The sequence below is a fragment of the Prionailurus bengalensis genome, chromosome D4 (assembly GCF_016509475.1).
Source record: "Prionailurus bengalensis isolate Pbe53 chromosome D4, Fcat_Pben_1.1_paternal_pri, whole genome shotgun sequence".
NCBI classification, from domain to species: domain Eukaryota; kingdom Metazoa; phylum Chordata; class Mammalia; order Carnivora; family Felidae; genus Prionailurus; species Prionailurus bengalensis.
The window spans coordinates 11,049,679-11,062,650 of NC_057359.1; the positions used below are offsets into that span (position 1 = coordinate 11,049,679).

Genomic DNA, 12,972 nt, shown 5'->3' on the forward strand with positions numbered 1-12,972 from the left:
TATAAAGTGGGCAGCCATCCCAAGAGAGAATCTGAACTGCAGAGCCTTAAAAGTCCTTTGGTGCCCAAGAGAGTTGTATAATCCGATCAGGGACTTTCCTTGTTGGTTCTCCACCCATAATTATCAAGGCAGGGAGGCAGAGATCAAAGCTGTGAAGGTTAAAATGCTTCTGTGATCCTCTCCTTCCCTCTGCCTTGTTTTCCCACTAATGGTCCCAACAACGAGCTGGTTCCCTCTGAAGAGGCCACATGGTCCAGGAGCCCCAGATTTTGCTAAAAGTTTGTCCCTGTGGAAAGAGATACAGAAAACGGAAGTGCAACCCTGGGAGGGAGGAAGGGAGAAGGTCAATGGCTGAGCACTCAGTGTTGGGAGCCTCTATCGCTTTCCTGTTTTTGAAGTAGGTGAGGGGTCACAGTCTTCTGGCTGCAAGGTTGCCTGCTAGATATGTGTCCCTAGATGTGCTAGGTTTGTGTACCTAGTGCCAAGCTGTGGATTTGGGGAAGCAGTGGCAGAAACGGCTGTTAACTATGGAGAACCTGGGAATGGGGCAAGGGAATCCTTGAGTATTCTCAGAGACAATGTACTGAAAACAGAAATTGTGGCTCATTTGCTTTGTTTATGAATAGTTAACTACTTGGGATGTTTGGTTACGTTTCAAGAGCTTAAGGAACAGAAAGAAAGCTCTAGACTTGCCTTATAAGGTGATTGTTTCTTGTCTTAAGAAGTCATTTAGCTAGATAAATATCAGAGAATAAGAAAGCCTGTGATAGGATTCCTTACAATCTAAAGGATCTTGGTGCTCTGGGAACAGTTGACAGTGTTATAACCGTCTTTGTTCGTGTCCAGTTAAGAAGGCAGAGGTTGTAATCGCCTGAAAACCGCCTCAAATTATTCCTTGTACTATAAAACAAAGACTCTCAAGGCAGGTGGGAATGTGTTTTACTTACCAGTGTTTCTAACAAGTGCCAAAAAATCCTGATTGTTGTGGGCCTTTTTGGCATACCAAGGAACTAATTGGCACAGCAAGGCTTTCTATTGCATGAAGCCGTTCCAAAAAAGCCCAACCTGATAAACTATGTTATGATTGCCAGCCTCTGGCTTAGTGAGATCACTCTGAGTTGGGGATGTGTGCCTCATAATTCGTGCAATGATTATCTAGCTCTCTGCCAGGGTTTTGAAGACATGGTGTTATGATAAGTGTATTTATAATACGGTTCATTTTTGTGTGTGTGTGTGTGGCCAAGAGCTTACATGATAATTACTTTTTTCATAACAAATACCATATTAGAGAATCTAATGCGATGGAGATTTAAATTCTTGTAGGACATTGAATTATGTTTCAGATTTCTGTCCAAAAAGATCACAGAGATAAAGGAAAAGGGAGGAGAGACTAGGTAGAATGAAAAGTAAACCCCTTTTTTTTTTCAGGGTCTAGCAAATGCAGGTTGTGAAACAGAATGACTTCTAGCTGTTTTGTTTTTTGTTTGTTTTGTTGTGTTTTTTGGTGGGGAGGAGAAAATAAAAACAACTTTGGCTTAACTATTTCTGAGCCTGAAGTCGTATGTGAGAACCCAGACGGATTTGCCTCATACGAGTGGACCCCAGAAGGAATTCTCCACTGAAAGATGTCCTTCCTTGAAGCTGTGTTCCTCTGGTGGTCAGAGGGGGTTGTCGGCCGTAGGGCAGGTATGGGGTGCTGGAGTCTGCTTGCCTGTGAACGTTTGGGCAGGCGGGCAGGCTGGTCTGATGACCTCAGCCATAGACTTGAATGTGATCTGTCACAGTAGTGGGTTTCCTCAACTTCGAAATCTCTTCCAGGGCCTCTCTGGTATCCTAATAAACCCTCTTATCCCATCCCCATGCCTCTCTCTGCTTGGCTCGGTCTTCATCTTCCCCCCCAAAAGACTATCTTCAAAGAGAATTTAGGCTCAGTACACATTCACTGCTGAGAATGTTCTGAGAGAGTTCCTGGTTGTTTTGTTTCTGAGGGCGGGGAGGACACAGCTGTATAGGAGGGAGAGAATAAAAGAAAGAGATACAGGGACAGAGGACTCATTGCTAGAAATGGCATCATTCCATGTTTTCCATTTTGGCTAATACCCTGCTGTTTACTTAAAGCCTTGAAAGATCTTGGGTGAAGGAAAAACAGTAACGATGATTCGTGTTCCTTCTTTCAGCTCACTGAGAACTCCCACCCTGTCCCTGTGTTACACAGAACCCAATCGGAGATCCCACCATAGCCAATTGTGCAAAGTTGCACCTCTGAGGGCTTCTTTCTTAAACAGATCCCCCTGGATGTGCCATTAGGTCTCGGTCAAGACTGTCCACCATTGGGCAAGACCCTTTGCGATAGTTACTAAGAATAAAATCAATTAATAGTTTTAAGCAAATGATGTCTGGCACTGGACCACCTACCTGATGTGCATTATAGTATTTAAACACCACAAAAACAAATGAGATAGGTGTTATTTTAGTCTTTTTTTTTTTTTCTAATCACTTTCCAGCCCCATTGTTACATTTGATGTTCTTGGCTAGGAGGATTTTTTTTTTTTTTTTTTATGGAACAATTGTGCTATCTCTTCCAAGTTTCCAAGAGAGTTTTATGGTACGCGGAGCTCCCTTCCTCCTTCTTTCTTGACCTCCCTGGATTCTTCTCCCTCCTTCCTTTCTCCCTTCCCTTCCTCGAATTTTTCATCCCACTACTTAGAAAACACTTACTACTGGGGCTCCTGGGTGGCTCAGTCAGTCGAGCGTCCAACTCTTGATTTCAGCTCAGGTCATGATCTCATGGTTGGTGGGTTCAAGCCCTGCATCTCAGGCTCTGTGCTGACAACGTGGAACCTTCTTGCATTCTCTCTGTCCCTCTCTCTCTGCCCCTTCCCTGCTCTCTCTCTTTCTCTCTCTCAAAAAATAAATAAATGAAAGAAAAAAAGAAAGAAAGAAAGAAAGAGAAAGAAAACACTTACTACTTACTAGAAGCAGTGGAGAACAAAACAGATAAGGTCTCTGCTCTCCTGGAGCTTGTGCTTCTCGTGGGCAAAGGCAGATAAGAAGTAAACAAACATTTCAAACACAGTAAATGCAGACTGGGATCGCTACCAAAAGAAAATATAAAGACCAACGAGAGAGAGGGAGACATGGAAGGCAGCATCTTAGACGGATGGTCGGAGAAGGTCACTTTCTGGAAGTGACACTAAGTTTGAAAAGCGATGGACGAGAATGTGCTAGGTGTTCAAGGGGAAGAATATACCAGGTCGAAGGAACAAAGAACAAGAGCAAAGGCCCAAAGGCAGGAAAGGACAAAGTGTCTCAGAGGCCTGGAGGGGAGGCCCATGTGGCTGTAGCAGAGTGAACGAGTGGGAGAGGGGGGACAGATTCCAGGGGGTGGGTGAGTCGGATCCCCCAGTGCCTCGTGGTCTGTGGTTAGAGTCTTGGTCTCCGTGTGATGGGCACTGGGGAAGGATTGAAAAGAAAGGACGTGACTTGACTTTATTTTTGCAAGATCACTCTGGCTACTGTATAGGGCCTCGATTATGGGGGCCAGGTAGCAGGTAGGGGGTGGAACCAGGGTTGGATTGTAAAAGCCAGGTAGAAGGGCATGGGGACAGGTCTGGGGTGCTTTTCTGTGCGGCTCTTCCATGAAAACAAAACCAATGATGAGATGTCCACCGAGTTTCTGGCCCTCCGATTAGGGTTGTGTTCACCCTGTGTCCTGCCTTCCTTCACCAGGTTTGACTATGAGGGGCTAGAGCCCAAGGCGACGTATTACATCATGAGGGACCTGGAGGCCCTGGTCACAGACAAGTCCTTCATCGGCCAGCAGTTTGCCGTGGGGAACCACGTCTACAGCGTGGCAAAGACAGACTGCTTTGAATACGTGGACCCCGTGGATGGCACCGTGACCAAGAAACAGGTACTTGCCAGCAAATTACCCGAACAGGCAAAGCCAGGAGCCAAAGTGTCCTCTAGCTGGAGAGGTCTTTGGGAATCATCTACTCTGAGTGCTTTTTGATACACACGAGAGCCCTGCAACCTTGGTGAAGGTTACCTACCTGGTCAGTGGCAGAGGGCACAGTGGCACATAGGGCCTTGACTGTCTGTCCAGGGCTCGTTCTACTCGTAACTGACAGACCAATACCACACATAGATACAGACCCAATATCTCCTTCGGAAATGCTTGCAGCCCGCCGGCTGTCCGTCTGGTGGCCATCAGAGATTCAGAAACGTTTCCAAGAGCAAAATACCCCTTTTCCTCGGGGCTCCCAAGCGCAGGGATGTTTCACCTTTTATTACCGTATGCCATTAAGAGCAGTAGGAGCTTAGCCCGATGGGTTCCTAGGGGAAGAAACAGTTGGACAGTATGCCCCACAGCGTCCAAAAGGAAGATTTGTGGTGGAGAATTGCTACAAAAGATAAACTGACAAAATCAACAGCTTCTATTCCGGTCTCATCTTTGTGGATCGTGTAAGAGAAGGTGACCGCTGTTACAATCATTTTTTCTCCTAGGCTTTGTTTATTTCTCGGCTAGGGCAAAAACTGACCACGCTGGGTGCACATTTTAACATGGACAGCCCAGATAAGACACCGAGCGATGTTAAGGAAAGTTCCGCTCTAGAATCCCAAATTCTTGGGGCACCTGGGTGGCTCAGTCGGTTGAGCGGCCGACTTCGCTCAGGTCATGATCTCGCGGTCCGTGAGTTCGAGCCCCGCGTCGGGCTCTGTGCTGACAGCTCAGAGCCTGGAGCCTGTTGCAGATTCTGTGTCTCCCTCTCTCTGACCCTCCCCCGTTCATGCTCTGTCTCTCTCTGTCTCAAAAATAAATAAACATTAAAAAAAAAGTGTTTAAAAAAAAAACTTAAAAAAAAAAAAAAATCCCAAATTCTTATCTTCTTCATTCTTCTTCATTGTTATTCTTCAGTAAATACAGACAACAAAATAAACCAGCAGCTATAGGGTTTGGGGGACTGGATATACTGGTGGTTACTGATATTTTTATTTTGACTAATAGTTCGCACATCGTCCTTGTCCTAAGGTCCCCGACTTGCAGATGTTCCAAAGCCTGATGCTCCCCTGTTACTTTCTTGGAATTCTCCCTCTGGTCTGCTGAGTCTCACGGTGATCTTTCGTCTCTATTAAAATGTGATCAGTTTTCTATTCTAGAAGGCCTTCTGAGGCTGGACAAATTGTTTGCAGTTTTACTTTGGAAAGGTGTAGGGTAGTGAAGATAAGAATGGTCAAGAAGTTGGAAGACCCAGGATCAAATCCTATCGCTGTCCCACTTACCAGCTATAGGACTTCTGGAAAGTTCCTTGAGCCACAGTCTCCTCCTCATCTGTAAAATGTCTGTCTCACAGAGCTGTTTGAGAAACGTGATGGAAGTGGAGTGCCTGGGTGGCTCAGTCGGTTAAGCATCTGACTCTCAGTCACGGCTCAGGTCATGATCTCACGTTCTGTGAGTTCGAGCCCACATCGGGCTCCGTGCTGATGGTGCAGAGCCTGCTTGGGATTCTGTCGCTCCTTCTCTCTGCCTCTCACCTGCTTGTGCACGCTTGCCCTCTCTCTCAAAATAAATAAATAAACGTAAAAAAAAAATGCGACGAAATAAAATACACAAGGCTCCTAGCTATCCTTTCTACAAGAAGTGTACGCTACATTTTTTGTAGTTGTGTTGTGTTCCACACGAGGATGCTTTCTGGTGGACGGGATTGCATCATCTCCAAAATAACATCAATGAATCTCCGGAGATGTGAGGTCAGGAGCCCAGCACATGGGTGGGACCTTGGAGCCTCTAGGTCTCAGATAAATCTTTTCCAGTTTTGCACCATATTTCCTACTTCCATTTTTCAAAGGAACCTCAGAACAAACTTTTCACAAATCCAAGGCTCATGTAGAATTCCAGAGTCGTAAAATATGTGCTTTCTAAATTATTCTTGGGAGGATTTTGTTCCCTGACGAGGAAGGTTTGAAAACGGTTCCCTGAAAGGATTATCTAGGCAACACTAGGTCCTGGACTTAATCTGCTCAGGAGAAGCTTGTCTGTTGACCTAATTTGTTTTGCTGTTAAATTCACTAACGCTCTACCTTGTTCCTTCATCCGTGCACATTTGTATCCTTCCCTTCTTGACCCTTTTTACAGTTCCTATCAGGATAATTCCTCAGCTAGATCTCACGTGTAGATCTCTCTTTATTCCTTGTCCCCTCCCCTGCAACCCTGAACACTGGTTTCCATTTTTACTCTGGAACTTTTTTTTTTTTTTCTTTCCATGCTCTTTCATATTAGCTCAAATGTGGCCGTAAATAGTAAATGCTACCAGGAGCTGCTCTGGGGAGTTTCTCTAGAAACAAAGGAAGGTCGTTGTTCATCTTCCCAGTTTCCAGGACCCCAGAGACTGTTTATCAATTGGTGGCCCTAAGTCATCCTGGAGTTTCTCCGTCGGTCTGCGTTTGGCTCCCTGAGGGTTTTGGGAGACAGTTAACACTCAGCAGCATGACCATTGTCAGTGAGTCACAGATGGTTCTTTTGCATCGCAGTTGGGTTCTGTTGGAGCAGAGGAGGAATTCCTGTGTCCTGGGACTGTTGGGAAACTTCCAGCACTGAGGCACACATCTCCGCACTCCTGGAAGTCCGTAGTCCTCTGAGCATTTGATTCCAGGGATGGTTAAGTCTGGGGCACGAGTCATATGATGTTGGTGCAGAATGGCAGTGTCTACTCCTAAAAGATATACTTGAATTTAAATGAACATGTATTATTTTTAAATAGCCGTAATGCACGTGGGGGCATTCAGTCAGCAGATATTTCTTGAGAGCCTACCAAGTGCATAATAATTGTTTTTTTCTTTTTTCACGGAACAGTTTTCGAATATAAATGTAGACCAGCTTCATTGAGATGTAATTTACATCCCATACAATTCACCCACTTAAAGTACAATTCAGTGGTTTGTAGTAGATTTATAACGTTGTGCGATCATTACGACGGTCCGTCTTAGAACACTGTCGTCACCCCCAAAAGAGACTTGTCCTCTTTAGCTGCGATCTCCATTTCCAACCCTGGCCATCCCCAGTCTCCTTCCTGGGTCTATGGATTTGCCTATTCTGGACATTTTACACAAATGAAATCATACAACATGTAGTCTTTTGTGACTAGCTCCTTTCTCTAAGCAGAACAGACCGTGTGTCAGTATTTCACTCTTCCTGACGAATAACGTCCCATTATGGGGCTAGACCACATTTTGTTTATCCACTCGTCAGCTTGCGGATATTTGGGTCGTTTCCACTTTTTTGACTGTCATGAATAATGCTGCTGTGAACATTCACGTAAAGTTTTCGTGCAAAGGCTCTCCGTTATCTTGGGCGTAGGGCTAGGAGCGGCATTGCTAGGTCAAATGGTGACTGTAGTTTCACCTTCGAAGAAACAGCCATATGGTCTTCAAAGCAAATTACACTGTTTTACATTCCTGCCAGCTGTGTATGCGGGTTCCAACTTCTGCACACTTTGGCCAACTTCTGTTACTATCTTTCTGATTAGAGAACGCTGCAAATTAATCTATCAAATGATGTGCTATTTTAAAATTAAGAGAGAAGAGATTGGATCTCCATACAGACAAACAAACGTTTGCTGTGGGAGGCAGAGGACTGTGGTCTCTCCGGTGTTGGGTCCTGTTGGAGGCAAACAGACATAGACTTGAAGGCTGGCTTTGTCGTCGCCTGCGTTTGTGACTTTGGGCGTATTGCTTAACTTCGCTTAACTTGATGGGGCAGGTGGGTGGCATGCTGGTGATAAATATCATATAGGGTCACAGAGAAGGTTGGAGGAGAAAGTCCTGTAAAGCCCCAGGCACAGCGACTGGTATCCATTTGATATTCAAGAAATATCCGTTGCTTCCCCCTTTCCAGAATCCTCAACTTTGGAGGAAAGGGTGTGAGTGGTGTTCAAGGGTACAGGCTCGAGATCAGAAAGTCTCGGGAGTGAATCAGCTCTGCCACGTCCTTGCTGGGTGATTTTGGGAAGTTTCTCAACCTCCCTGTGCCTTTCCTTGTCTGTGAAAATAGGAATCATAACTGTGGCTCCCTCATCCAGCCATGGGGGGAATTAGATCATACAGGCAAAGCCCTGACACACAGTAACTACTAATAAACGGTTAACTAAAATAAGTTATGTTCAAAGAGCGTCCTTGGGAAAGAACGACTTTGACATCTCACGAGCCATGTTTGATGAGAAAAGCGGGGAAAAGCACACCGAACAGCGTACGACTTTGTAGGGTGTCGTGTGAAGACATGGGAAGGTCTCTTCAGTTTCTGAGTCATCTGTGAATCGATTCAGTCACGTTTCTCTGCCTTCCCCAAGTCTCCCCCTCCCCCATCTCTCCCATCCCACTCGGTTTCAGAAAAGAGAAAGTGTTTTAAAAACAGCTCTGTCTCCTTTTTGTCCTTGGTTTGGGGTCAAAGTCAGGAAACGGACCGTGGGGGGAAAAGAAAAGCCCATGTCACATATATCTCTAGAGATAAAGAAAACATGCTCCTCCGTCCAAAATGAAATTAAAATCCTGTTCTGGTGATAAGCCCTGCCCCCCCTATCTGCTTCACTGCTGTGGAAAATGTTCAGGAAAGTCTGTCCTGCCTGTGAGACCACGTGGAGGCCATTTAAGGAGCAAGAAGGACAGCCCCGAAGTATTTAACTCCTGACATGAATTCCCAGGGACCTCACTGGCCTTCCTGTCGCCTGTCAGGTCTCGTGGAATTTACTATGGCTGCCTCCAAGCGGCTGATGTTTTCATGATGTTGGGCACCAAGAGGAAAGTTGATGCGTGTCTTCCATTAAACAGGACCCAAGAGGAGCTCTGATTTAGAAATAGCAATTTAGCGAGGCATGGTTCAACAACTGTGGTTCATTCTCTCCTGTCCCATGAGGATGTGTCTCTGTTTATTGTCAGGTAAAATTGAGTCACATGAATGAGTAATAATGCCTTCTTCAAATATGAGTGGGAAAAACAAGCCAGTAGCTCCTATGAGAGTAGGGAGTTCAATCCAGTGGCCGACTAACTTAAGAGGCTCCCACTGTATTTAAGAGGCATATAGTTGGGGGAAGGGAAGAGTTGAGGGAAGGGCAGGTACCTCCCTAAGGCTTGACAGGTGGCCCACTCTTTCCTCAAGGATGAGTTCATTGTACAAACATCAAGGTTTTCCATGGTGCTAGGCACTCTTTTCCTCACCTATCGCCATCCCCAGCAACAACATTAGTACCCAGGTTACCTCTTACCTTTATCCTCCCCACATCTTCCTTCTGGCCAAAATCTTCTGGAGTCACCACTCAGTGCCCCCATCATTACGACACTCTCCCAGCTGTGATAGAAGGAATACCCCCCCGGTCCTGGTAGCGTGAAAGGACAACGTGACAGAGGGCACCAGCACTGAGTGACAGCATATTGCCACTGGGGTGGACATCAGTTCAGAACCACGCCCTGTACTGTGAAAATTAACTTTGAAGAGAGAAACCTCGACACCAGGAGCGGAATTTGAGGAACCAGGTCTCTCTTCGTCACCCATCCCACGCCTGTATTTCCATTTAACCAGATCAAAACTCGTGAAATTCCACCAGTGCTGAAGTCATTTGCAAGTCACAGTTCAGCTGATATTTAAAAACCTGATGTAAATCAAAGCATACCGGTTAGCTGATGTGGAAAACCAAATCCAATCTGATTATGTCAGGCTAACGCCGAGCTGATTAATCCCCGTTCGAGTTGTGCAGGCTGAGTGGAAGCATTTTGATGGTGTCCTCAACCTGGAAAAAAAAAAAAGAACCATTTGAAATTAGTTCAGAGAAAAAGTACACTTTGAAGCTTGCTTGCAGAGTCAATTTGCTTTTAGAGGTGTTATTTTAATATGCAGGAAGGTGTCTTCACTTTATCTGCTCAGTATTTAGAAATAATGAAGGAAGTAAATTGGCAGTCTTGAAATCACATTTTAGTCGGGCATTTAGTGCTTTAATATATACTGTGGTGCTAAGAACCCCTGGCCAACAGGTAGAGAGAAGTTTACCAAGCGCATATTTCTGGAGGCATCCTATGAAGGGAACTGAAAAATGTCATCTGGAGAATCTGGGGGCCAGGACTGAGTTCTCTATTTAAAAAAAATTTTTGTTTAACGTTTATTCATTTTTGAGAGACAGAGAGAGACAGAGCATGAGTGGGGAAGGGGCAGAGAGAGAGGGAGACACAGAATCCGAAACAGGCTCCAGGCTCTGAGCTGTCAGCACAGAGCCGGACGCGGGGCTTGAACTCACGAACTGCGAGATCCTGACCTGAGCCGAAGTCAGACGCTCAACCGACTGAGCCACCCAGGCGCCCCTGAGTTCTCTATTTAGAGTTAACTGGTCAACCTTCAACTTTCATCCCATCCTCATCAATGAACCAACTGAGAGGCTGTCGTGAACAGCTTATCTCTATCCTATGCCGCTTGCTGGAGTGAGGTTCGTGCATCCAGAAGTAGAATTTAAGAAATCATTTCAGCCATGCTGGTTACCCCACCTATAGGATTTAGTTGAATCTGAAAGTTAGTACTTACAAATAGTCCTTCTCTGTTGAGTAACAGAAATATTTAGGAAGTGAGGTGTTGTCATTACATGTATCCTGTGATTACATCTGGGTTAAAAAATCCTTTTTCCGTTGCCAGTTGTGATTTTGGAAAAAAAAATCTGCATAATAAATATCTATCCCTTTCCTGCTTTAGTACGATACAGTGAAGATTGTTGAAGTGTGATTCATTCGTGTCTTCATCTATCCATTGAATGTTTACCAAACACCTGCTACATGCCGGGCAGCTTGCTGGGACGTTAAAGATCCACCAGCCTGGGTGGCTCGGTTGGTTGAGCGGCCGACTTCACCTCAGGTCATGATCTTGCGGTCCGTGAGTTCGAGCCCTGCGTCGGGCTCTGTGCTGACGGCTCGGAGCCTGGAGCCTGTTTCGGATTCTGTGTCTCCCTCTCTCTGACCGCCCCCCCCCCCCCCGTTCATGCTCTGTCTCTCTCTGTCTCAAAAATAAATAAACGTTAAAGATCCACCAGCATACAGGACAGTCTAGCAGGAGAGACGAACTGACATGCGATTTGTAATCACTATAGAGTTTATTGAAAGGTATTACAGGGAAAGCGCTTACTTGGGAGTGCATCGTAGGCGGTACTCAGGTAGGGGCTCTGGGGAGGTGATAGTTAAGCTTTGCCCTGAAGAATGAGTGGGAGCCGGCCCGGGGAAGACCATCTTGACAGACTAAATGCCTTTCTTTAATCTAATATCGTTATACCATTGTTTGGCTTTCCAGACAAAGAACTGGGATTTCCTATAGGTCATAGCATTCTCAGCGGGGTGGCACAATATTGTTATTCTCAGTGTCAGTGTCCATTGTACAACGCTGCAGTTTTGTTAAATAAAGACACTTGGGCCTTCTGGTAGGACACCTTGAGAACCATGGGTTAAAAATATTTTTTAAGTGTTTATTTATTTGAGAGAGAGAGAGAGAGGTGAGCAGGGGAAGGACAGAGGGAGAGGAAAGGGAGGGAGAGGATCCCAAGCAGGCTCTGCACTGTGCACACAGAGCCTATTCGGGGGCTCGAACTCACGAACCATGAAATCATGACCTAAGCTGAAATCAGGAGTTGGGTGCTTAACTGACTGAGCCGCCCAGGTGCCCTCCCCATTTTTTTAAATGATTTTTTCAGTTGCTTTTCCTGTGAGTTTGCCTGTTTGTCTTCCAAAGACCAAACACATATTCATTACTTTATTAAGGACTTGTTGGCTGGTTTGAAAATAGGAAGAGGGAGACACTTTCTGGCTCATTCTAAAGTTCTTACTCCTTTGCTTCTGATTCATTGGAGTTTTATTATAATGAAGTACCTTCTCCTGACAGAAGCTGATTGCTTTAGGACTATCTTCTAAAATGCTGATAGAATCCCACTAAGATGTATGATAAGAATCCAAGCATTCTGGAATGAATAACATCACAGTTACTTCCTACTGAAATACCAATGTCTGTTTGCAGTCACGAGGGTGACTGTCACCGGGAAACATAATTATTAAAGGAAAAAACTGCAGACTGTCACAGGAACTCAGGGAGGAAGCGACCCCTGTTGTCTGGGTAAAGTATGTCTGATCCAAAATATCCCAGAACTGGGGCTGGTGTTGAGTGAACAGGGATCAGCAGCCATTTTGGCCAAAGACACGGGGAAATGGGATATGTGTGACCTAGTTCCATTGTTCCAAATTTGATGGTTGGAATCTGGATAACTTTTAAGTCCTCACTCTCCAAGAAGCCCTCTCATCACCTAATGTGGTTTTTTCTGGATGTGTGTTTTAAAAGCGCACCTGCAAAGTCATTTGACCTTGATTTCCCCCCAAATAGTTATTTGCAGTGATTGGTCTCAACGTGTGCTGGTTGGTTGTGAAAAGGCTAGATGAGAATTCCTCCAAAAGTAGGGCAGATGGGTACGGCTGTGCAGTCAGTGCACTGCACAAAGGCACTCAGCCTAATGGGGGAGGAGAAGCCAAAGTCTAGGTCAGCCAAGAAGAAAGATGCTTTTCTATAAATTGTCTTCCTGTTTGCAATTTATATAAGGGTGCGGTGTGGACCAGCTGCTGCCCTGCTCAACCACTTTTGAACTCACGCTTGCAGCTAACTCTATGACTTAAACAAAGAAAAATGGGTCATTCTAGTTAATTTTTTTCATGGAGAGCTATGTCTGTCCCATCCAAATCTTCTGCTTTATAAGCTGCCTGCTTTCTTCTACAAAATGTGGTTCAGATGTTTCACAGGAGTATTTTCACCTTGAAGCCTTCCAGATAAGTCCCTGGGATTTCCTGTGGGAGGTAACATCTGAGTGAGGCTCCGAGTCTCGCTCTTCCACGCCTGTCTTGTCTCCGGCTTCACAGGCCTGGTGTGGCCAACTGACTGTGTATATGTGACGTTGTATTAGATTGCAGGGC

General features: G+C 45.4%; 1 protein-coding gene across 2 annotated transcripts in view; it reads left to right on the forward strand.

Annotated features, from left to right (window-relative positions):
* The window catches only part of PGM5 (phosphoglucomutase 5), a 181,764-nt gene that overhangs the window by 127,200 nt on the left and 41,592 nt on the right, over positions 1–12,972 (forward strand). For both annotated transcript variants that reach the window (XM_043566588.1, XM_043566589.1), the window contains exon 9: positions 3,730–3,913. In XM_043566588.1, coding sequence (XP_043422523.1) covers positions 3,730–3,913 — 184 coding nt within the window. The remainder of the gene's footprint in view (positions 1–3,729; positions 3,914–12,972) is intronic.